The 25,810-nt window shown below is 40.8% G+C and overlaps 1 protein-coding gene across 1 annotated transcript; it reads left to right on the top strand.

Moving 5' to 3' along the window:
* Positions 1-6,914: 6,914 nt before the first annotated feature.
* HYKK (hydroxylysine kinase) lies at positions 6,915-25,557 on the top strand (the record flags this gene model as incomplete). Its single annotated transcript, XM_079700435.1, has 4 exons — positions 6,915-7,260; positions 8,176-8,315; positions 17,681-17,864; positions 25,097-25,557. 4 exons carry the CDS (start codon positions 6,915-6,917, stop codon positions 25,555-25,557), a joined length of 1,131 nt encoding a protein of 376 aa, XP_079556561.1.
* Between the last annotated feature and the right edge of the window lie 253 nt (positions 25,558-25,810).

Below are 25,810 nucleotides of genomic sequence, written 5' to 3'. Positions count from 1 at the left end.
AGGATGGAGGTGCTATGTTTTCATGAGCCTCTATGCTTTAGGACCAGCTGGTGGTGTCACTTCTCCTTCCACTGGCTGTTCATCAGCACTCTCTTGAAGCAAGTCATCTGGAGCTGGGAGCCAGGGCCATGAGCCTCTAAAGTAATGTTTTGTAAGTATGGTCAGCTGCCCACTGATCTAAAAATATCTGCCCTTTCTCCCACTCTTAATAGCAACCTAAATGAGTAATTGAAATCTACTAAAATTTGGTATTCATAAACTAAAATTAGTACATTATTAGTTTTCTCAGGATTCCAATTCAGTATCCTAAGATTTATTTGCTTTACAATATTAACACAGACACATGGTGATAGTTTGAATATTTGAATATCCAGAGTTTTTGAGGAAGCCTAGTGCAACACCAGTGTTCCATTTTCTTAGTTTATGGTTTTCACTTGATGCCACCTTTGTTTTTTAATTATAAATTAGTTTAGCTTCAGCTTGTTTTAATTTGATGTGTTTGGCTGATAAGTTTTCCAAAATATCAGATTATAAAGCTTGTGTTTAGTATACAAAAATGGAACATTTATTGCAGAAGCAGATGTATATGTAATCCCACAGAATTTGCTTGTGTAATGACAATTGTGTTGTCTCTGAATTTTGTGTTTACATGATGATGGCACTGAATTTTTAGCATTTTAAACAACCTGCAATATATAGTTGTATCATAAAACTAGTGGGCTATTATGTTTTATAGGATGTTTTATAATATAAAATCATATCTATAATCTCACTCTGCAGATTGTTCATTTTGTTTCACTCCAATTTTTGATCACTAAACTGAGAGCCAATATCTAAGTGTCCTAGTGGCCAGGTGGAGAAGGAAAAAACTTGTTAATACAACAGTGACATGACATTTCTTGTCTATCAGATTGGTGGAATTTTTTCGTTATCATGGTATCCAATATTGGCATTATTGAGGAAAAACATGATTTGGTAGCATGTATTAAGAGCCTTAGAAATGTTCATTCTCTTAGACCCAGTAATATGACTGAGCAGTGTATTTTAAAGACATTAACCAGATCAATAGAGGTGGAATAGTGAGAGGGAGGAGAGGATTCAGGACCTGCCTGAGGGAAGAGAATGCAGAGGGGCCTAACAAGGCCATTGGGAGTCAGATTCTGGTTACAGATAATCCAAATCAAAGTTTGTCTTTGACACCCTAAAGGAATGAGACATCAAGAATGCTGCCCTGGGGCTGTAAAAAAGCCCTGCTACTTGGAAATTAGAAGTGAAGCAGATAAGAACCATATCTAAAGGGAGAAAAGAGGCGATCTCTCAATAGATGGTTGATAGCGGTTTGGGAAACCACCAAGTCAATCAATCAAGGTCACTCTAACCAGAGTGTGCTGTATCCTGGGTGGCGGGGGGCACAGGGGGAGAGGGAGATGTGCATGGACAAAAACAGACCAAGTTGCAGACATGAGTGATGTCTAGAACTCTCCTCCAGTAGAGAAAGTGCTCTGTACTGTCAGGTTCTGCTTGGTTGCAGACGTATCTCAAACTGGCTATCAGAGCCAGGTGACCTTGACAATTAAGGTCACCCAGCCAGCCTGGCTGTTATGCTATGATTCCCAAGGCAGCCTCCTGATAATCATGTGGTTCTGCACTTCCCTGCAGAGGGAGAATCCACTGATTGAACTACCTAAATAAGGATTCTGATCCAATTACCAGTTCTATTTCTCAGTGTAAATGAATCACTTATCACACCAGACCTGAACTGTGGTCACCTCAGCCCCCCGGGTGACCTGTTAGGGCGTACTTCACGCTTCCTTTACATCTTGAGAGTAGAAAACTCGGCACTGTGCAAGAGCTTAAACTAGAAGTTGGGTGACCAGGTCTGGTTGAGGCTGTGTGCCCTCTAGACTTCAGTTTCCCCATCAATACAAGGAACGTGTGGACATAACTGATAAATTAGACAATTTCACGTTCTAACATTCCAGTATCCTGGGAGAGCTAGGTCCTGTGCAGAACGCTGCCAGGCCAAACTCCCAGGTCCTCCGAGCTGAACTCTTGCTGTTTTGGGGGACAGGATGGGTTTGAGGCCACCTCGGCCACGCTTGCAAAGCCTCTGGGATACGTGTTTCCAGCAGGAGCGAAGGGAGGGCGAGGAAAGAAAAACGAGGACGCGAATTCTACCCAAACAACTAGAATCCTGAGATAAGGCCAAGAAGCCTCCACAGCTACGTGGTCTGGGAGGAACTGCAAGGTGCCACTCAAGAGCTGAAAGCCTGCTAAATGGCTACTCACCAAGGGGAGGGGCGGGGCGGAATCTGGAAGAGCCAATCATAAACAAGAAATCCAGTTTGGTAGTGAGGTAGCCGAGTTCTGACTGGGGTGACCACCGAGAGAAGGCGGGGCGGGATTGCAGAAAGACCATCCGAAGCCAGATCTCGGAATTTCTGTTCGCAGCCTCTTCGGCAGGCCGGGGACGGGGCTGGAATAGCACAGGTCGGCCTGGACTGGCCTCGCCTTCCAAGAGTCTGCGCTGATTGGCTGCGGTGGGATCTCGAAGAGCCAATCAGAAGTCAGGACTCTCGGCCCCGGACGAGGGGCGGACCCAGGAGCTGCGAGTCTGGCGAGACCTCCGAGCTAGAGCGCAGGACTGCGTCTAGAGTCCCGGGCTGCTGGAGAGCGGGAGTCACTTCAGGACCTCGGGTCGTTGCGGGTGAGCTGGGTGGGGAAAGCAGAGACGAACCCCAGAACCCTCTGGGAGGCTGGCCCAGAGAGCAGGGAGGCTTGTTGCAAGTCGGGCCAGGAGTCATGAGCCTCGGGCTTCTCCCGTCCTTGATCCACATCAGACTCGCTGCGTAGGTGATGCGCAAGTCACCTTCCTCTCTGGATCGCACCTGTAACCTAGAAGGGCTGGGTTGAGATCCCAGAATTGGGGCGAGGGACCCGAGAAGCCATCTGGTCCAACCCTGCCAGACCTGTGTGGAGACCCCGACAGAGGGGAGGTACGGCGCCTGGCACTCACGGCCAGGTGTCTGGTGGGAACAATTTCTAGGGCTCGACTGGACCTCACTAATGTAATAACGCTCTGAACTTGTGTGTCCTCCTCCTCCCTTATTTTCCTGACTCTTCTGCAGCCCGCTCGCCCACCGCTCTTTCCCTCTCACCCAGAAGGAAGACACTCACAGCACCCGTTGTTGTCCCGTGAGCCATGGTCGCTGAGCCTGCGTGTCCGGAGCCTGTGCTCCGCAACGGGAGAGGCCACAACAGTGAGAGGCCCGCGTACTGCAAAAAAAAAAAAAACCCAAAAAAAAAAACTATAGATTCTAGTTTCCCTGCCTTTCTGTTTCCTGATCCCCTTTGAGGGTAAACGGCCCCATAAGCCTATTGAGTAAAGGCAACCCACCTTTCGTTAGTTACTCTGATATTTAATAAGACTCTGGGCTGGGGGTACAGAGATTTACTGGGTATAATCCTTGCTCTCCAACCTTGAAAGGACATAGCAGAAAGAATTGCAAGTCAAGAAGGGCAATTTGGAAGACATGCTAAGGTAGAATTTACTAGACTTGGTAACAATTTGAGAGTGAGGGAGGGGAATCAAGAATGACTCCTGTTTCTTTTCTGGTATACTTTACACAAAGTGCAGAGTTTAAGGTCCAGCTCCCCTGGTTGTAGGACAAAGGTTTTGAGATTCTGGCATAAGTCCTGGAGCTGGAAAACATTTGCTTCCTGAGTGCTTTCTCAGAAGCCAAGTGAAACACTGTTGGCAGGAAATATAGATCAACTACCTACAGGATTTGAGTTCCCTTCTTTGCCCCCTCCACCCATACAAAAGACATTTGGTTAAGACAGACATCTCTTAACATATTTCTCTGTATTTACTTACTTACAGCAGCTGACTTGATCTGTGTCATTAGTTCCATAATTTGGAGTCTGTAGACAAAGGAAAAAAGGCAAGTTTAAGCTCAAAAAGAAAGAACTTTAGAAAGAGAATGTTAGCACTAGAAGGGATTTTTAGGGATGATCTAGTCCGACTCCCTTTTAGAGGAGATGTGAATAGTCCAAAATTTCAGAGGCTAGGTATAAAACATGTTTTATTTCTCCCAGCAGAGCAACTCTTTTCCTCATTAAAAAAAAAAATTGTGGTAAAATACACTTAACCAGCACAACTTTTTGTTACACCAGGCTGTCTTTTGATGGCTAGAGCTGCCAACATTGTTTTACATTGCTTTAGAAAACAAGGGCGCTTCATGTAGAGGCTTAACAAACCCCATTCAAGAATGTTACAGAAGCATTTTCTAGACTGGAAGGCAGATTGGCCTTCACTAACTGCCTCTAAGGGTCCTTCCAATTTTAAGTATTTATAATTCATATCAAATTCAGAGTTATCCTGACATCTTTAATGCTTTAGGATTTGAAAAATTACTCCAGGATTTCATCTTGAATTTAAAGCTTTAGTTCATATTACGTTCTGAATATGGGCCTTACACCTGTTTATAAATCTCCAGAAGGAATGTTAAAAATCCCATGTGAAGTCTTAAGCCCATATACAATGTGACGGGATATATTGGTTCCCAGAAGTTTCAGGTGCAAAGATGGTTTCAAACCCCATTTAGGCTTTGTCACATGTCTTTAGTAAACAAAATCTGAACGACTTAATTTGCTTCTGAAAGCAAATGCACTGGTCAGAAAGCAGACATGAGAAGCAATTGGCAAGAATGCAATAACTATAACAGGTGGTGGAAACCTACAGCGGCACAAGGGGCTATGCAAGTTTAGAGACAGGAGGAATCACTTAGGTTAGGAGGATCAGGCAAGGAGGGATGGGGAGGGGACTAGCATTTGGGGTTTATACTCTTATCACTTGAGTCATCAGGCTATAGTCTTGGGGCTGAGTCAGGGAGGGGGTCATATATGAGAGCCCTAGTGTACCTCCCTGAATTTTATCCCTTTCCCTTCACTGGAATAAGTTGGACTTTGGCTGTCATAGATCTGAAGTGATTAGACATTAACAGGCGTATGCTCCGATTTGGGGAGCTCTGAGAAAGTCCTAAGACCCCACCCCACCACCTGTCCTAGCCAGTCTCTCACAAAGCCTTTTTTTTTTAAGGTAAAATTTACATTCAGTGAGATTCAAAGATCTTACTCTGACCTAAGTTTTAAGCTAAGTTTTGACAAATGTTTACACCCATGTAACCAAAGCCTAGTCAAGATACAGAACATTTTCCTCCCAGAAAGTTGTTCCCTCATGCCACCTTCTTGCCAGAAGCAACAGCTGTTCTGATTTCTATCAACAAGAGCTGTATATTAGATTCTTTTTATATAATATTACATCATTTGAACAGCAATCTAAATTGCACCCTAAAATGCAATCCATCCCCAAGATGTTATTAATTATTTGCAATTTACTATGAAGGAAGGATTGGAATAAAACTATTTTAGGAAAAGGGGAAGCGAGATTGCAAGGATCTTAAATATTTGGGTCCTAAAGGGTATTCAGAAGCCTTACATTGCCTTCTATATATATATGCTCAGGAAATATGCCAAGTATGTGCAGCAGAGGGTGGCATTATCAAGGGGAAGAAAACAGTCTCCCCCATCCTATATATCCAACTCATATTTACTAACTCAATTCAAATCCATCTTCTCAAGAATATCCTTAGGCTGTAGTAATTTCTGTCTCCCCTGAATTTCTACCACAGTTTTTGTAGGTATTAATTTCATAGGTCATATACTCAGAAGCACCTTTACTTTTTGTAAGCGACCTTAATTTTTTTTTAATTAATTTATGGCTGTGTTGGGTCTTCGTTTCTGTGCAAGGGCTTTCTCTAGTTGCGGCAAGCGGGGACCACTCCTCATCGCGGCGCGCAGGCCTCTCACTATCGCAGCCTCTCACTATCGCAGAGCCTCTCGTTGCAGAGCACAGGCTCCAGACGCACAGGCTCAGTAGTTGTGGCTCACGGGCCTAGTTGTTCCGTGGCATGTGGGATCTTCCCAGACCAGGGCTCGAACCCATGTCCCCCGCATTGGCAGGCAGACTCTCAACCACTGCGCCACCAGGGAAGCCCCCTTAATTTTTATTTTAAGCCCCTATTCTGCTTAACAGTAGAAATTTTATTCTTTACAATTTAAGGTAAACTCAGTCACTTCAGTGATAATTCAGTCATTTCAGGTTTATACCCAGTTCAGTGTTTTCTTTGGCATTCTATCAGTTTATCACTTACTGCCTTATAACTTGTTTTGAACAGCTTTTATGTTTTTTATTATTTGGGATATCTGTGACCATGAGTTAACTTTTCAGAGCCCTCTAAGTGCATTTCCTGTCTCCCACAGTGCTTCACGTGATGCTTTGCACATCAGTCCACCCTTCAAAGTATGTGCAATAAGCTAGATGATGACCTTTATAATTTAACACAGAAAAGTAAGATCACTGTATTTGAATTTATATTTTAAACCAAAACTGATGGTAATATAGTCCAAAGTACATAATTATGGATTAGGAGTCTAGAGTGCTGAGTTCTCACTGTAACTTTATATATAATTTTGGGCAAGACACTAACCTCTCAGGACCTAACTTCCTCCTTTAAATAAAGTTCATGGTACTGGGAGGGGTGGAGGAATTGGTGATACCAAGGTGCTTTCCTGGTCTTCATTCTGTCCCTGGAAACATACCTTTTGCTTGCGAGGTGAGTTTAGAAATCATTTATGGTACAAGGATTTTTATTCACTGCTTTTTTATCTCATACACTCATTTGATTTTTTTAACTTTATGAGTGAAAATTCATAATCAAGAGAAGTACAAAATCAGTACTGGGAAACATTATTGGTCTGTCTTAAGAAAAATACTTTAAATAAGTATATTCATTATATGTCCTCTTTCTAGTTTATTTGTTTGAGGTTTTTTTTTTTTTTCCTTAGAAATGATGTCAAGTGGAGATGGTCAGCAATCACAGGCTCTTACCAAACCCACTGTCAGTGAGGTAGAAGCCTCTGCATTAGTAGAATCGGTATTTGGATTAAAAGTTTCCAAGATCCAGCCACTTCCTAGCTATGATGACCAAAACTTTCATGTATGCATTTCAAGAACCAAAGACACTACAGATGGCCCAAATGAGTATGTCCTCAAAATAAGCAACAGCGAGTCAAGCAAAACTCCAGACCTGATTGAAGTGCAGAGTCACATCATCATATTTCTGAGAGCGGCTGGATTTCCAACGGCCTCCGTGTGTCGTACTAAAGGAGACAACATAACCTCTCTCATGTCAGTAGGTACGAGACTACCACTGGTCGTCATCTGTCCATGTGCATTACTGCATTTTGGCCACAAGTAGAAATATCAAGAACAGGTACGTCATTCCAAGTGTAGGCAGGGTTACTTTTTCAGCAGTTGGGAGAAGCCACAGCATCACCCAAGTAGAGACTGGGGCTGTGATTCAGAAGTGGTTAGAGCCTGAGTCTGGTGTAACTCTTCTGCCTGGGAAGGATCTGATGGATGAACAACTAAGGGGACATGTGGAAACTAAGGGAACTTTTATTTTTAATTAGGAAAATAATTAAATATTTTTATTCATCAGATCAGCTATATATTTCAGTGCTATGATCTTGTAGAAAGAACACAGAATAAGGAATTTTAGATCCCAGCTCTGTAATTACTGTACATGTGACCTTGGGTACACAACTTAAATTCTTAAGGAAACCTCATCTGTGAAACTTGGTTCCTCTCAATTCTAAATGCTAAGATGTATCTTTCTTTTTTTTTTTAAGATGTATCTAATAGAGTTCTCCAAGTAGCAGTTTGTCCCTAAAGAAGCCTGTGATTCTGAAACACTCATTTCTTTATCATACCTTCCTCGATTTTAAATTTATAAAAAATGTTTTTTAGGCCTTCACTTACCAGAACAGGTGATTTATGTTTAGAGCTAAGGCCAGCAGACTTGGGGCCACAGTTATGTTAGTATGTAAATGGCTGGTCCCAATGTTCTAATGTCTGTCTATTGTACCTGCTTGCTTGATCCATTCGGCCCTGCTTCACAGAATCCTGCTGACTTGTCCTAGGTTAGCGTGTTTTTTCCCTTGTTCTGTATTATTCTTTGCAATAGTAATTGGAAAGGCAGAATAGCTTCTACTCTTTTTTCTTTTTTTTTTCAAGAATAATTGACAGGATATATACTTCCATCCATCTAGATAGCGGCTCTGAAATCAAAAGCTACGTGGTGAGGCTGCTGACTTATCTACCAGGAAGGCCTATAGCTGAGATTCCCATCAGCCCCCAGCTATTATATGAAATTGGAAGGGTAGCTGCCAAATTGGATAAAACACTAGAGGTAAGATTTGGGGGTTTATTTTGCTTATAAGAATTTTTTATTTGTTGGTTTTGATTTATTTTATTTTAAATACACCTAGGGTCAGACTCTCTTTTTATATGGTGCCTCTTAATGTGTTAGGAAGGAAATAGGGTAGTAGATGCATACATTTTATGACAGTAAAAGATTTCTTTCTGCCCAGGTCTGTACTTTACTAGTGTATTAGCAAGATTACCTACATCTTTAGAAATCCACGGTATTCTTTATGCTGCTCACTGAAAACCGTCTGCATTCACAAATTAAAACCTTAAGTTTTCATCCAGATAAGACATAGCCATACCTCTATATGAAGCAATAGCTGTGTTACAAATGGATTGAAATGACTTGTGTTAAGGATGTTGTGGTTCTATAGAAATGGTACCTTGTTTGACAAATATTTTTCCAGACCTACCAAAACATCTTCATTTAATCAACAAATGTTCACTAAGTACCTCTTCTATGGCAGGCACTGCGGGAAAGGTAAAGATTCCCCTGTCCTAGAGGAGTGTGTTCCAGGGGGACAGATAGACACTTTCTTGAAAAAGTAAACAACAGTTTGTATGAGTAAAACATTTCCAATTACTCACTAAATCCTAGCCAGTCTACCTCGACTATCCCTCCCTGCATTCAGGTGTTTTTCTCCTTCAATGTATTCTTTATACCAGTTCAGATTTACTTTTTAAAATTACAGATCTGACTATGTCAGTTCTATAGTTAAAACCTTTCGGTGGCCTCTCACTGACTTCAAAGTAAAGGCCAAGGTCCTCAGCGTTTCTTTCAGACGAGGCACTGTGTGGCCTCATCCCTGCCTCTCCCCTGCTCAGTCTCATTGTCCATGTCTCCCCTTTCATGCTTCTCTTACCACCAGGATAGAACTTCCCGTCATTCTCTGAATGTGCCTTTCTGTTTCATGCATCTGCGCCTTTGCATTTGCCATCTTCTCAACCAGTAATACATTTTCCCCTGCTCTGCAAAATTCCTACTTATCCTTCAACACACAGCTCAGGCACCACCTCCTCTGTGAAATCTTCCCTGGACCCTTCTTTCTCTTCCCAGGCTGTATGAAGAGGATCACTTCCTTCTCTTTGCTTCATCGGAACTTGTACATCTTGTCAACTCATATGATTCTGTGGGTTGACTGGCCTCTCTGCTCTTCTTGGTGTTAATTGCGGTTACTCATGCAGCTATATTCAGCTGGGAGTTCAGCTGTGGTGCTTCAGATCCTCTCCATGTGTCCTCTTCTCTTCACCTGGTGTCTCATCCTCCAGGATGGCCTTGAGCATCCTTACAACACAGCTGCTGGCTTCCAAGAGAGAGTACCAAGAGGACAAGCCCCAGTGTACAAATGCTTATCAAGCCTCTGCTTGAATCATGCTAGCTCATATTCCATTGGCCAAAGCAAGTGACATGTCTAATCCCAAAGTCAACTGGGAGAAGCTGCACAAGGGCATGCACACCAGGAGGCATGGTTCATAGGGAGCCATCAGGGTAACAGTCTATCATGTATGGTATTGTAATTTTGTTGCTTGTGCTTCCTGTTACATATGCTACATAAGAAGAAATGACCTTCTTAAGAAATTGGTCTACATCTTAATTACTCGTCTTTTATCCTTCATGTCTAGCAGTGTCAAACACATAGTAGGTATTCAAGGAGGGCTTCATAAAAAAAATGTTTAACTAAAAAAAAAACTCTTGAGCTAGTTCTTAAAAGTTTCAAATCCATCAGTCAGTCAGAGAAAAGGAGGAAGGGTGCTCAGTGAAAGAAAAGAGCATGAAAAAATTATGGCAGTAGAATGACTATGTTCTAGAACCTCTGGATAATTCACTGTGGCTGGAGTATAGGGGTTAAACCTGAGAGAGACAGGGGATAAAGTTGGAAACATAGGGTGGAGTCAGATTTTAAAATATGTCATCATATATGACACTAAGGAGTTTGGACTTTGTCTTATTTGCTTGCTCAGTAGGGAGACTTGGAGGGTTTTTAAACAGGAAAAAAATCCTAATTTATAGCCCTCTGAGGGCCAATATGATAGGTAGATTGGCAGAAAGCCAGAAGGGAGGTAGGGGATGCATCTAGGAAGCTAATGCAGTAATCAGGAAAAAGCTGATTGAGGGCTTGAACAAAGAAAAGTTTCAAGATATATTTAAGAGACAGAGCCAACCAAATTTGGTGACTGATTTAATGTTAAGGGTGTGAGAGAGGAAAGGACTGAGCAGGACATGGACTGTAACCTGGGTCTGCTGGAAGACAACTCCATTCTAAAGTAGTCAGGGTTCTCCTCTGGTAGCAATCGAGTGGTTGCCTCCACAGCCTGGAACAAAGGACCAGAGGGAGGGGAAGGGGGAAAATATCAGAGATGGGGTCTAGAAAGTGTCGAGATCTGTGGAAGCTAAGGCTTCCTGCTGTACAGGAAAGCAGATCAGCCTCTACGCATTTCACATGTGCTCCATTATTACCCGGTGGGATCAGCCTGCCTGCTCTCACTCCCTGATTCTGTCCACAGTTTTTTTTTTCTATCTGGTTGGTGCTTTAGAGAAAAGAGTAAGGTAGAGCCTTAAGGAGAGCTAAGTGAGAGATGAGACAGGGCTGAGAACACTTTAACAATAAGTTTTAGGAGATTTTTTAAATTCTCTCTACCTTCAAAGACTTGATATTTATAGTCTTCTGGGAACAAGGGAAAAATTCTTTGCTACTTTATGGTAGAAGTGTATTTCTTGTAGGCAGCATATACATGAGTCTTGCTTTTTTATCCAATCTGATCATCTGTGACCTCCAGTTGGGATGTTTAGACCATTTACATTTAATATGATTTTTTATATGGTTAGGTTTAAGCCTATCATCTTGATATTTGTTTTCTATTTGTCACATCTATTCTTTATTCTCAAATTTGCTTTTTTTCCTGCCTTCTTTTGGTTCGTGTATTTTTAAATTTCATTTAATCTCCTTTGTTGGCTTATAGCTATAACTCTTTATTTTAGTGGTTACTTTAGGGTTTATAGAATACATCTTTAACATCACAGTCTATCTTCAAGTTATATCACTTCATATATGGTATATGCTCCTGACATAGTATACTTCTGTTTCTTCCTTCCTGTCCTTATTCTATTGTTGTCATACCTTTTACTTATACATTGTTATTATTTTTGTTTAAACTTTCAATTATCTTCTAAAGAGATTTAATTAGGAAAAAATGATATATTTGCCTATATGGTTACCTTTTCCAGTGCTCTTCATACTTTTTGTAGATCCATATTATTTCCTTCTACCTAAAGGACTTTCTTTAACATTTCTTGCAGTGTGGGGCTGCTGGTAATGAATTTTTTCAGCTTTCTTATGTCTTTGTTTCACCTTCTTTTTTTTTGGTTTTTTTTTTTTGCAGTACGCTGGCCTCTCACTGTTATGGCCTCTCCCGTTGCGGAGCACAGGCTCCGGACGCACAGGCTCAGCGGCCATGGCTCACAGGCCTAGCTGCTCCGCGGCATGTGGGATCTTCCCGGACCGGGGCACGAACCCGTGTCCCCTGCATTGGCAGGTAGACTCTCAACCACTGCGCCACCAGGGAAGCCCTCACCTTCATTTTTGAAAGATATTTTCATTGGACATAAACTTCTAGGTTGACTGTCTTTTCCAACATGCTTTAAACACATTGCACTACTTTCTTCTCTTGCATTATTTCTGACAAGAAATCTGCTGTCAGTTGGTTTCTCTAAAAGTAATATGTCCTGTGTGTGTGTGTGTGTGTGTGTGTCCTTAAGATTTTCTCTATCTCTACTTTTGAGCACTTTGATCATGATGTGTCTTGGTATAGTTTTGGTCATGTTTCTTGTGCTTGGTGTTCTTTGAGCTTCCTTGAGTGGATACAGTTGAAGCAGTTTGGTGCTTTTGTGTCTCGCTTTCAATACTTGCTGGGTGGGACCAGGGCTGGGTTTAGTCTAGGGACAATTATTTCCCTCTGTTAATGCAAGACGCTTCTGAGTTCTCTACCCAATGTCCCATGAACTATGAGTATGATTGCTGGGAACAGGCGCTATTCCTGACCCTGTGTTTCCAAGTACTATTCCCTCTAATCCTTTCAGGTGGTTCTTTCCCCAGCATTGAGGAGCTTCCTCATACTCATACACTGATCTGCCAGATTCTCAAAGGGAACATTCTGCAGATCTCTAGAGTGCTCTCTCTCTCTGTAGCAACCTGTTTTCTGGTCATGTATCCTGCAAACTCTAGCAGCTTTGGTCTTCCTAGATGCTCTGCCTCCTCAACTCAGAGAGTTCCCTGGGCTCTGCCTGGGTCTCCCCTCTCTGCACTTCCACCTCTGTCAAGACCAAAATCCGAAACAAACTCACCTCGTTGGTTCTCCATCTCTCAGGGATCCCTGTCCGTCATTGCCTGATGTCTAGTAACTTTAAAACTGTTGTTTTATATATTTTGTCCAGTGTTGTAACTATATCAACCAGGAGGGTAAACCCTGTTACTCCCTCTTGGCCAGAAACTGAAATCTATATTACACTCGAAATATTTAGTATTTATTTACCTTTTTATCCCCAAATAGAAATAACTCTTTTTTCTGATTAAAAACCCTTTCAGTGACTCATTAAAGAAAGTCAGATAAACATACAAAAAAATTTAAAGTTAATAGTAATCCCATCACCCCAAAATGAGTCACTAAAGTATACATTCTGTGAGTTCGAGACCACACTATCCCATAGTTAGTGCTCAGTAAATGTTTGTCAATTGAAAGACTTTTCTCTATGTTGACAATAATTACCATTTCACCTTGCACTCTATTTGTTTATTCACTAGATATTTACTGAGGGTTTGGTTAGTAAATGTTTAAGCATTTCTGTCATAATAGTTTTCAATTAATTTGGGGCAAATCCATTTGTGGGCATCCATTAAAAACATCAATTTCTGGGGCTTCCCTGGTGGCGCAGTGGTTGAGAGTCCGCCTGCCGATGCAGGGGACGCGGGTTCGTGCCCCGGCCTGGGAGGATCCCACATGCCGCGGAGCGGCTGGGCCCGTGAGCCGTGGCCGCTGAGCCTGTGCTCCGGAGCCTGTGCTCCGCAAGGGGAGAGGCCACAACAGTGAGAGGCCCGCCTACCGCAAAAAAAAAAAAAAAACAAAAAAAACATCAATTTCTGAACATTAATATAATTCAGATTGAAGTAGCCTCTCCTAATTAAGTGTACATTTAGGAAATTTTCTTCATATATTACTTTTATTTAGAAAGACCTTTGAATGGATTGGAAGGCTCAGGAAAGTCTCTCTGCCATCCTCAGAATCAAATCTACAAAATGAGCTGTTGAGATGAGTGTCTGTTACAGAGGACTTCTTTATTACTGATCTTTCCTTCTACACTACCTGTGGCCTTTATTAATATGCCCGTTGCCATTGAGGTTTCAACTTTTGCTGCTAAATTCTGAAATGGAAAATACAGTTCTCAGGGGGAGATAGCACCACATTATTACTGACAGCGAGTTCTACTGTGTAGTTAACCACCTGCCGCTCTGCTGTGCAACTTATCTTAAGTTGTCTCGCAGGGGGCAGGGGAGTTCTAGAGGAAACCAAGGGCATTCCCCACCAGGTATTATAATGCATTTTATCATGCTTTATTCCCATTGTTCATCCCCTCACCTAACCTCCCCCCATGCCTTTGCAGGTGGTAAGTTTTTTTTTGTTTTTTTGGTTTTTTTGTGTTTTTTTTTTTTTTGCGGTATGCGGGCCTCTCACCGTTGTGGCCTCTCCCGTTGCGGAGCACAGGCTCCGGACACGCAGGCTCAGTGGCCATGGCTCACGGGCCCAGCCGCTCCGTGGCATGTGGGATCTTCCCGGACCGGGGCACGAACCCGTGTCCCCTGCATCAGCAGGTGGACTCTCAACCACTGTGCCACCAGGGAAGCCCCAGGTGGTAAGTTTTTAATTTCTGTATAAGCACTAGGAACCACGGAGTCTGCACAAGATACCACACTGGTGCAGAATTTTAATCCCAGGGCTGTGGCAGAGGCTGTGACTGCTCTGCTGGGGATGTGGCTGGGCCATTGAAGTTTCCAGTGGCTGGGCAGGCCTGGGAGACCCAGAGTACAAGGAGCCCAGAGTACAACGCAGTTCTGGTTGTTGCCAGAATTGAGTGTTCACAAGTGAAGGGACCAACTGATCTGTACTGGAATTTGGTTGCTGCTTGGTTCACAAATGTGCTGGAGGTCAATCTTAGGAGATTCATTTAAGTATAAGAAAGAAGAAAATATAGGGTGGGCTTATGAGTATGAGTGTGGTCAGAATTTCGTAGCAGAGGAAACAAGGTGCTTGAGAAATGGAAATTGGTGTGAGAGGTAGAGTGAGGAATAGAGGTAGAGTGAGGAATAGAGGTAGAGTGAGTTTAGATAGGCTAATAAAGAGTAGTGATTAAACTGTCAGAAACTCAGGTTGGTGTGCTAAGGAGCCAAATGATGGAAAGGCCAGAGAAGTCAGGCACATAAGCTGCAAGGTTCACATTCAACAAACATTTATTGAGAACCTATTATGTATGAAATCTTTATTTCATGTCTTAGTTTATCAACAGATGACTATCAGGTTGGTATTTTTAAAATTTTATTTTATTGAAGTATAGTTGATTTACAATGTGTTAATTTCTGCTGTATAACAAAGTGATTCAGTTATACTTGTGTATATATATTCTTTTTCATATTCTTTTCCATTATGGTTTATTACAGGATATTGAATATAGTTCCCTGTGCTATACAGTGGGACCTTGCTGTTTATCCATCCTATATATAATAGTTTGCATCTGCTAATCCCAAACTCTCAGTCCTTCCCTCCCTCACCTCCCCTTTGCCTTGGCAACCACAGTCTGCCCTCTGTATCTGTGAGTCTGTTAATGTTTTGTAGATAAGTTCAGTTGTGTCATATTTTAGATTCCACATGTAAGTAATATCGTATGCTATTTGTCTTTCTCTTTCTGACTTACTTCACTTAGTATGATAATATCTAGGTCCATTCATGTTGCTGCAAATGGCATTATTTCATTCTTTTTATGGCTGAGTAGTATTCCATTGTATACATGTATACAATATACATGTATCACATCTTCTTTATCCATTCATCTGTTGATGGACATTTAGGTTGCTTCCTAGGTTGGCTTTAGGTTGCATTTAGGTTGGCTATTGTAAATAATGTTGCTATGAACACAGGGGTGCATGTATCTTTTCAAATTATAGTTTTGTCTGGGTATATGACCCGGAGTGGGATTGCTGGATCATATGGCAACTCTTTAGTTTTTTGGGGAACCTCCATGCTGTTTTCCATAGTGGCTACACCAATTTACATTCCCTGTGAGGTTGATATTGATACCTGATCTTACTGTTAAGGAAACTAAGATCTGAGATATTAAGTGATAAAGCCAGTTGAAACCTAGATCTGTCTGATTCCAAGTCCAGATCCCAAATATTCTTCCCACTACTCCATACCAGAGTGGGATGCACGGGGTAACAGTGCTACCATTTTAGAAACTGACTCGGAGCCTTCCCTGAATGGACGGTTGCTCTATTGCAAACCCAACAAGAGTGTTATATTTTGCCTTCTTTAAAAATTTTTAATATATTCACATGGTAAAAATATCAGTACTGAAGAAGTACTGAAAGGTGTAAAATGAACCTTTTTTCTCTCTACCATCATTTTCATTATTAGTTCCTTTCCAGTCCTACTCCCCAGAAGTCACAACTCCTAACAGTGTTTTCAGTGCTTACTGTGTAGAGTATTTTTGTGATCCACAGTGACATTTAACACAGCATATGGTCAGGAGATTCAAAACCATGTCATGTGAGGAACAACTGAAGGAACTAGAAAGGTTTACTCTACAGAAGAGACTGAGGGGCAGAAGTGCTGTCTTCAGATATCAGGAGGACAGTCATGTGGGAGAGAACTAATCCTGTTCCTGTGGCCCCAGAGGTCACAGTTGGAACCCATTGCATAGACACTATGGGAGAGGCAGATTTTAGCTCTGCAAAAGAGAGAACACACAGCCATCTCAATAAGGGTAAAAAGTACCTCCTGCAGGAAGTATTCAAACAGAGGCTACATGACCACTTAGCAAGGACATGATAATGGTAACAGGAGCATCAGGGGGAGGTTTTCAAACTCCAGGTCATGAGAGTGGGTGTTAAAATCAATTTAGAGGAACATTTTTTAAAAAATAGAATAAAGTGAAAAATCTCAGAATACAGCACATGTAAGGTTGTAAGTATGGTTACAGAAACTTTTTTCCCCTAGGTGTGTGTTACCTGTATACCAGGTTGCAATGTAAAACGTATTTCTTACTGCAAGTCATGGTCAAAAAAATTTGAAAGCTACTCCACTGGGTGGACACCAAGACCCCTTCAGGCACTCACTGTGTGAAAGGGGTCTGGACTGGAGTCTGCAGACCCGGGTCCTCCCTCAGCCCCATAGTGGCAACTCATCATCTTTCTCTGAACTTTTCTTCATTTGTGCAATGATGGTCAAAGTCATTTAGAACTTTAGATAGAGTGGTCAACATCTAAAGGCCTTTCTAATTCTAGAATTTTCTATGCTAAGAATATTCATTTATTCAATAGATATTGCTTGAGCAGTGCCTTCTATGTGCCAGGCACTGTTCTAGATGTGGGGATACAGAAGTGAACAAAACAGGCCCAAAACAAGCTCCTGACCCTCATGGAGCTTATGTTCTAGCAAGGATACCAAGGTAAGTAAGGAAATCATGGTGACTGTTAGACAGCATTTTGTGCTAAGTGCTTACAAAGAAAAAATAAGCAGAGAGGAGGGATATGAAGTATTGGAGAGAGGGTTTAAATTTTAGATGGAGTGGTCAAGGAACCCTCCTCCAGAAGGTGATTTTTGAGTAAAGACCTGGTGGAAACGAGGGCATTAGCCATACGGATTCCTGGGGTCCCCAGGAGGAGGAAACAGCAAACGTAAAAGGGTGTGGCATGTTCCTTGAACAGCAGGGAGGCCAGTGTCAGTGTGGTTAGAAGAGAGTGAAAAAAAGTTGTTGAAGATGAAGTCAGAGAGGGAGCAGGGGGCCCAGCACAGAGTTCTTTAGAGCTGCCTCCATTCCTTTGGTAGGCCGCAGATAGTGACACCTATCTTTGCCCAGTTGTGAGGATCGGGGAAGATGGGAATGTGTTCTCAAAACTATGAGATCCTCTAGAAATATGTTATTACCACTTTGTGGATGAAGGTAAATGGAGCAAGTCAGTGACCATGAGAGAATGCCAGCTCTTTCCCTAAGGCATACCCAGCCCACTCTTTGGAGGGTGCGGACCTCTCCATAGTGGTTGTGCTGTTAAAAGTCTAAGAGTTTCTTTGCTTTTGATTTAGAAATTCCGTCACCCAAAGTTAAGTAGTCTTCATCGGGAGAACTTCATCTGGAATCTGAAAAATGTTCCTCTTTTGGAGAAATACCTGTATGCCTTGGGCCAGAATCGGAATCGAGAGATTGTCGAACAGGTTGTTCAGCTGTTCAAGGATGAAGTAATGACCAAATTAAGTCATTTTCGAGAATGTGAGTATCCCCCCATTCAAATCAGTATTTTTCTTGATTTTTAAATTGTCAAATTTCAAACCATCAGCAAATATGGAGGTACAACTTAGCTTTATCAAATCTTAAAACTTTGTCAGATTTGCTCCTGTTGCTTTTAAAGAATAATACTTTCACTTCCCTTAAAATTGCTACATTTGAAGCCCCCTCTAATCCCTTAAAATTGCTACATTTGAAGCCCCCTCTAAACTTTACATGATTCTACCTCTCCTCTCCCTACTAAATTTGCATACGTTTTAATATTACTACATATGTATGTATTCATAAATTACCTACAGTAGTATTTTGCATGCTTTCAAACTTTAGATAAATGGCATCACACTGTATATTATCATTCTACAACCTGCTTTTTTATTCAACATTGTTTTTCAGATTGATACATTTAATATGTGTAGTTCTAATTCATTTAGTTGGTTAGCTTTAACTGCTGAATAATATTCCATAGTGTGTGTGTGTGTGTGTTCCATAATTTATTTTAATGTAATTTTGGGGGGTCTATCCTCTTGTTAATGGAATTTTAGTTGGTTCCTTTTTTTTTTTTCTGTATAAATGATGCTGCAATGAGCATGCTAGGGCATATCTCCTTATGCACATGCACAGCAATTTCTTTAGGGTATAACAAACCTTCTGACCCAGAATGAAGTACTGGTCAAAGTGCAAGGAACTGAGGGGGCATTTCTAGTAAAGCCGAGGATAGGCTTTGAACATCCTTTTTGTCCTCTGCTTTCTGTAATAGTCAGCTCAGGCTGCCATTAATAAAACACAAATGACTGGGTGGCTTAAACAACAGAAATGTGTTTCTCATAGCTCTGGAGATTAGATGTCTGAGATCAGGGTGCCAGCACGGTCAGGTTCTAGTAAGGACTCTCTTCTCTCTGTGTCCTCCTCACATGGTGGAGAGAGAGCCAGCAAGCTCTCCAGTATCTCTTCTCATGAAGACACTAATCCCATCATGAAGGCCCCACCCTCAGGATCTCCCCTAAACCTAATTATTTCCCAAAGGCCTCATCTCCAAATACCATTGCACTGAGGGTTAGGGCTTCAACATAGATTTGCAGGGAACTCGGGGTGGGGGCGGTGAGCGGGCACAGTTCAGTCCAATAGCACTTACTTTGTGTAAACACAGTGTGGTAAAAAAAAAAAAAAAAAAAAAAAAAGGAGTTGATTTTTTCCCCCTCAAACCTGTTTCCCCCTCCCAGTCATCTTCATACCATTAAAATAGTATCCACCATTCGCTTAGTTAATCTGACCAAAAACCTACAAGTCATCAGCTTGACTTTATTCTTTCTCCCACACTTCACATCCAGTCAAATTCTATCAGTTCTAACTTCAAAGAATACCCTACTTCTAACCCTGTTACCCACATTTACTACCACCACTTGGTCCAAAATACCATCATTTCTCAAATGGATTATTGCTGTAGCCTCCTAACTGGTCTCCCTGTCCTGTCTCCCTGCAGTTTATATTCACTTGTGTCTTCCCTTTTTTTTTTTTTTTCTTAATATTACTGCTGTAAGATTATCCATGTTTTTGCATGTGGCTATAGCTTACTTTTAACTTTTATTACTGTAGAGTATGCGATTCATAAATATACCACACGTTAGCTATTCTACTCTTCAAAGATATTTGAGTTCTTTCCAGTTTTGGTCTGTTAAGAACAGTGCTCTGTGAATATTCTTGTGTCTCTTGCTATACATGTTCATGAGTTCTTTGAGTATATGACTTCATGAGCTCAGGGGTAGGATTGCTGAGTCATAGTTCATGTCCATTTTCAACTTCAGAGATAATGCCAAACAAGGTGGCATTATTAATGCCAAGGTGGTTGTATGACTTTGTACCGCTACTAGCAGAGAATAAAATTTATATTCCTCTACAACCTTGGTACTATCAGACTTTAATTTTTGCCAATCTGATGTATGTGTAATGGTTGCTTATTGTGGTTTTAATATACATTTCCCAATTATTGGCCATTTGGATATATTCTTTTGTGAAGTGCCTATTCAAGTCTTTTCCCTGTTTTTCTATTGGGATTTTTTTCTCATTAATTTTAGAAGTTCAAAATATTTTCTGGATACAAGCCCCTGGTTGGTTATATGTGTTACAAATATTTTGTTCCATTCTGTGGCTTGTCTTTTCACTCTCTTCATGATATGTTTTGATGAATAATCCTTAATTTATTGGTTTCAAATATATCAATCTTTTACCTCATGGTTAGTGTTTTCTGAAAAAAATTTTCCCTACCTGTGGTCATGAGATATTACCCTATATTATCTTCCTAAAGTTTTAGTTTTTTGCCTTTCATAATAGGCCTATAATCCATCTGGAATTTATTTTTATATATGGTGTGAATTTTTCTTATGGCTGATAAATTTTCTCACCAACATTTATTGAAAAGCCATGTTTTTCCTTTTGTTTTCCAGTACTACCTCTGTTGCAAATCAAATATGTCTTTGGACTCTATTTTACTCTGTTGGTCTATTTGTCAGTCTCTGCACCCATACCACACTGTGTATCAGCTAGGCTAGGTCATGCTGCAGTAACAAATAACCCCCAAATTCTTGTGGACTATAATAACAAAGGTTTAGTTTCAACTCAAGCTGCAGGTCTATCATGGATTGACTAGGGCTCCGTGTTTTCTCACTTTGGGATTTAGACTGATGGAACTTTCATCAACTGGAATGTTGCTATGGGGAAAGAAAACGTAGTAAATTGTACGCTGGATCTTAAAGCTTCTGCCCTGAAGTGATGTCATTTCTGTTCATATGTAAGTGACCAAAAAAAGCCGCACGGCCGCATACAACTTTTGGGGAAGCAGGGAATTTCAACCCAGCATGCTCCTAGAAGGAAGATAACTGGAATATTTTTGAGCATCCCTAAAGATTACCATAGTATCTTAATTTCTTTAACTTTTTAAGTCTTCATATCTGGTAGAATATGTCCTCCCACCTTCTTGTTCTTCTATAAGAGGGTCTTGAGTATTTTTGGTCCTTTACATTTCCATATCAATTTTGGAATCAACGTGTCATGTTTGAAGACAAATTTTGTTGAGATTTTGGCTAGATTTTGGCTAGAATTGAATCTATATACACATTTGGAGAAAATAGGTATATATATTTATATTATAAGATTGAATAAGATAATCCATGAACATTGGTCTACCTCTCCATTGATATAGATCAATAAAAGATATATATGATGAAATTTTTGATCATCCTTTTACTGTTGACTTCTACTGTAATTGCATTATGGTCAGAGAACATATTTTGTATCAGTGCTATCAAGTAGAATTTTCTTCAGTGATGGAAATGTTCTGTATTTGTGATGTCTAACACACTAGCTTTTATGTGGCTACTGAGCACTTGAATGACTAGTGCAAATAAGGAATTGGATTTTTTATTTTACTTAATCTTAATGAATTTAAATGGTAACTTGTGGCAAGTGGCTACTATGTGGGACAGAGCAGCTCTATAGGATTTTAGTATTCTGAAATTTGTTAAGATTTACTTTATAATGAAGCATTTGGTAATTTTTTAAAAATGGTCCCTGTGTGCTAAAAAGAATGTATTCAGTAGGTGCTGGGTACAGAGTTATATATATGTCCAGTAGGTCAGGTTTGTTAATCATGTTGTTTAAGTTTTCTATACTACTGAGTTATCTTTTTGTCTGCTTGTTCTAATAATTATTAAGAAAAGTATATTTTAAATCTCCCAGTCTGAGTGTGGATTGTCTATTTTTATTTGTATTTCTGTCAAATTTTGCTTTATATATTTCAAGGCAACATGCATATAAAATTTGAATTGTTGTCTTACGAGGAAATTGTATCTTTTATCAATATAAAGTATCCTTCTTTATCTCTGCCATTGTTTTCTGCCTTAATGTCTACTCCATCTGACATTATATAGCTATCCTATCATATTTTTGTTCTCTTGATTTTTTCTCTTTTCCATTTTTTCTTTTCCTTTTTGCCCTTCTTTTCAGTGAATTGTTTTTGTGCTAATTATTTTTGTCTTTTTTTTCTCTCTCCAGCAGTTTGAAAATTATATACTCTCTATTCTTTGAATGATTACCTTAGGAATTCTAACATGTGACTTTAACTTATCAAAGTCTGATATTATTCAAGACAATACAAGGACCTTAAAATACTTTCATTCCATTTATCTCTTTCCTGACTCATATGCTGCTGTTTTAGTAAACTTTAATTCTATATTTTCACCACAAAAGACATTATTATTTTTGTTTTAGAGTCTAGTTTATTTAGATTTACTTATATATTCCCTTTTGATCTTCCAGCACCCCAAACCTTCTGTCTGGAGTTATTTTATTCCTGCCTGAAATACAGCCTTCTGAATTTCCTTTAATGCAGTTCTCTAATGGTGAACTCTCTCTGATCTTGTCTGAAAATGTTTTTTATTTTGTCTTCGTTCCTGAAGGAGATTTTCACAGCCTATAGAATTTTAGATTTCATGGGTTTAGAATTTTAGAATTCCACTGTCTTGTAGCTTCCATTGCTGCTGAGAGGCCAGCTGTCAGTCTGTTGCTTTTGTCTTTTTCTCCTTTGGGATGCTTTTCAGATGTTTTCTTAAAATAATTATTTTTCGGGCTTCCCTGGTGGCGCAGTGGTTGAGAATCCGCCTGCCGATGCAGGGGACACGTGTTCGTGCCCCGGTCTGGGAGGATCCCACATGCCACGGAGAGGCTGGGCCCGTGAGCCATGGCCGCTGAGCCTGCACGTCCGGAGCCTGTGCTCCGCAACGGGAGAGACCACAACAGTGAGAGGCCCGCGTACAGCAAAAAAAAAAAAAAAAAAAAAAAAAAAAGAACAAGAAACTGACTATAGACACTGAACCAAAGACTTCAGTAACTAGAATGATCAGGCACAGAATATAGTCACCCAGCAGCCTGGTTGGCATTTGGTTTCAAGGCTATATTTTTGTCCTTCTGCCTCCTTGGACCTGCAGTAGTCTAAACAGTGGGTTGTAGCAGATTTTGTCATCCTTTTAAGAGTTAGGAAGCCCTCATCACTGCCTCCAGCTTCATGTGGTGAGTCTGTTTCCCAAGCAGCAGGTAGCATTTTAAGTTCCTTCTCCCAAAGGGGGAAAGCACACTGCTGATCTGGAACACAATAGACAGGCCTGTGGCTTTATTCCTGCTCACTGCACTGCTTGTGCTTGGCATTTCTATTCTGTTTTTAGCGTATAAATCTACCTTGGTTTTGAGGCTGGCTGTATATTTATTGTTTTCTCTTTTTACTTTTATCATTGCTGTGTATATTGGGGTTATCAAAGAATGAATTCACTCTGCCATCTGGATCAGAACTCTTTCTTTTCTTTCGTTAATTCTCAAATTCAACAACTTTTGTCATTTTATTCCAAGCATTGAGTAGCTGTATCATTTCTTAATAGGCCATTGGACATGTGAAGAGAAGCAACAAAATGAGAGAGGTTCTTGCATATACAGATTGCATTAGTGAAGTAACATTTCATTGATTCTAAAACGCCATTTGACTGTACAAGATATCCAATTACTTTATGAACCTCTAGGAAGAAAAAATATTGCCAGTGAAACTATGACATGGCATCAATTGTATGATGAACCCCAAAATCAGAAGCATGTAGTTTACAGTAATATTCATTGCTTTTACAGGCCACCAACTGTGCCATATCACTTAACATGAATTATACAATACTAACTCATATAGAAGAAATCAGCATTATATTTAGAAGCTAATATTGTGGACTTTATATCATGTACTTATTATAAAGTACATGACTCACTGCTTCAGTAGGCATGGACATCCCCATCTCCTCCTAATCCTCACTCAGAGGTTTATTTATTTATTTATTAAATAAATTTATTTATTTTTGGCTGTGTTGGGTATTCGTTGCTGCACGTGGGCTTTCTCTAGTTGCAGTGAGCAGGGGCTACTCGTCGTTGCAGTGCGTGGGCTTCTCATTGCGGTGGCTTCTCTTGTTGTGGAACACAAGCTCTAGGCGTGCAGGCTTCAGTAGTTGTGGCTCGCGAGCTCTAGAGCACAGGCTCAGTAGTTGTGGCACACGGACTTAGTTGCTACATGGCATGTGGGATCTTCCTGGACCAGGGCTCAAACATGTGTCCCCTGCATTGGCAGGTGGATTCTTAACCACTGCACCACCAGGGAAGTCCCCTCACTCAGTGCTTCTCCAACTATCCATGGTAAAAGTTTGGGTTTTTCTCCCACCCCACTGCAGCCTGATACATGGCCCTACTATTCAAGATTAGTTCACAGCTCACACCACATATGACTTACCATGCACATTTGACAACACCCAAACTGGCCTATACTGTTAATGAGATAAGGCCCCTGTCATACTCTTTGATGAAAAATCACTATGAAATTATCTAAACAGTCTCAACTTCTGTTTTTATTTGATGCAGACTAATAACAGTTTGTGGGCCAGCACTAGTCACAGGCCCCCCAGTTTGAGTGGTACTGTCTTAAAATAACACCACCTATTCCAGTAATCAAAAGACTGGAGACGGGCTTCCCTGGTGGCGCAGTGGTTGGGAGTCCGCCTGCCAATGCAGGGGATGCGGGTTCGTGCCCCGGTCCAGGGGGATCCCACGTGCCGCGGAGCAGCTGGGCCCGTGAGCCATGGCCGCTGGGCCTGCACGTCCAGAGCCTGTGCTCCACAACGGGAGAGGCCAGAACAGTGAGAGGCCCGCGTACCTCCCCCCGCCCAAAAAAAAAGACGGGACATTCGGAATTACCTTGTCATCAGAAATTTCTTTTAGAAATCCTAGATTAAAATAAAGGCACATCTGGTTCATTCTAGGACTCTTTGCTTCTTATAATAATATGAATACACACACACGTAGGGGTGTGTGTGTGTGTGTGTGTGTGTGTGTGTATGTGTGTGTGTGTATACAGTTCTTTTCCCTTTACTTGGCTCATAGCCAAAATCAGGTGTTCACAATGACTACCGTCTCCATCTTCTGGCCTTGTATTGATGAGAAGCAAAAGCAAAAACAACCACCAAAATTAACTGCTTTTATCCTTTTCAGAGGAAATTATTTTATTTCAAGAAAAAGAGGGATTAGCTCTTTATCTCTGCTTATCAAATTATCTGAATGTCCATACCTGAGGAAGAGAAATGGAAAGAGAATGAACTAGGGTATTGAACAACTGTTTTTACTTGGCTTGGTTTTTCTCCTTTCAGGTATCAATCATGGAGATCTTAACGACCATAACATTTTAATAGAGTCCAGCAAGTCAGCCTTTGGAGATGCTGTATATCAAGTGTCTGGGATTTTAGATTTTGATGATATGAGCTATGGCTACTATGTGTTTGAAGTGGCAATCACCATCATGTACATGATGATTGAAAGCAAGACTCCTATACAAGTAGGAGGTCATGTCCTTGCAGGGTTTGAAAGTGTAGTCCCACTGACACCTGTGGAGAGGGGTGCTTTGTTTCTACTTGTATGCAGTCGTTTTTGTCAGTCACTTGTCTTAGCTGCATACTCTTGCCAGCTATACCCAGAGAATGAAGAGTATCTCATGGTTACTGCAAAAACTGGGTGGAAGCACTTACAGCAAATGTTTGACATGGGCCAGAAAGCTGTAGAAGAAATCTGGTTTGAAACTGCCAAGTCCTATGAATCTGGGATCTCCATGTGACCAGATAAAAATTCACACTAACTTGGGTAATTAAAAACCAATAGGACCAAATCTAATTCCATAAAGGGTTTCCCTGCATAGTTAAAGATGAATTGGTGAAACATTGCAATGCACATGAAACCACTAAGCTCTTCTAGCAATTTCATGACCATTTTTTAAACCTAAGAAAGTACTACATGAACAAGCATGTCTTTCTATGGGTCTCACTTGCCTTGTGTATCAAACATGTAGAGTGATATTCTGAATCAGATAA

The sequence above is a fragment of the Hyperoodon ampullatus genome (genome assembly GCF_949752795.1).
Source record: "Hyperoodon ampullatus genome assembly, chromosome: 3".
Taxonomy (NCBI): Eukaryota; Metazoa; Chordata; class Mammalia; order Artiodactyla; family Ziphiidae; genus Hyperoodon; species Hyperoodon ampullatus.
This window is presented reverse-complemented; position numbering and strand designations above follow the sequence as displayed.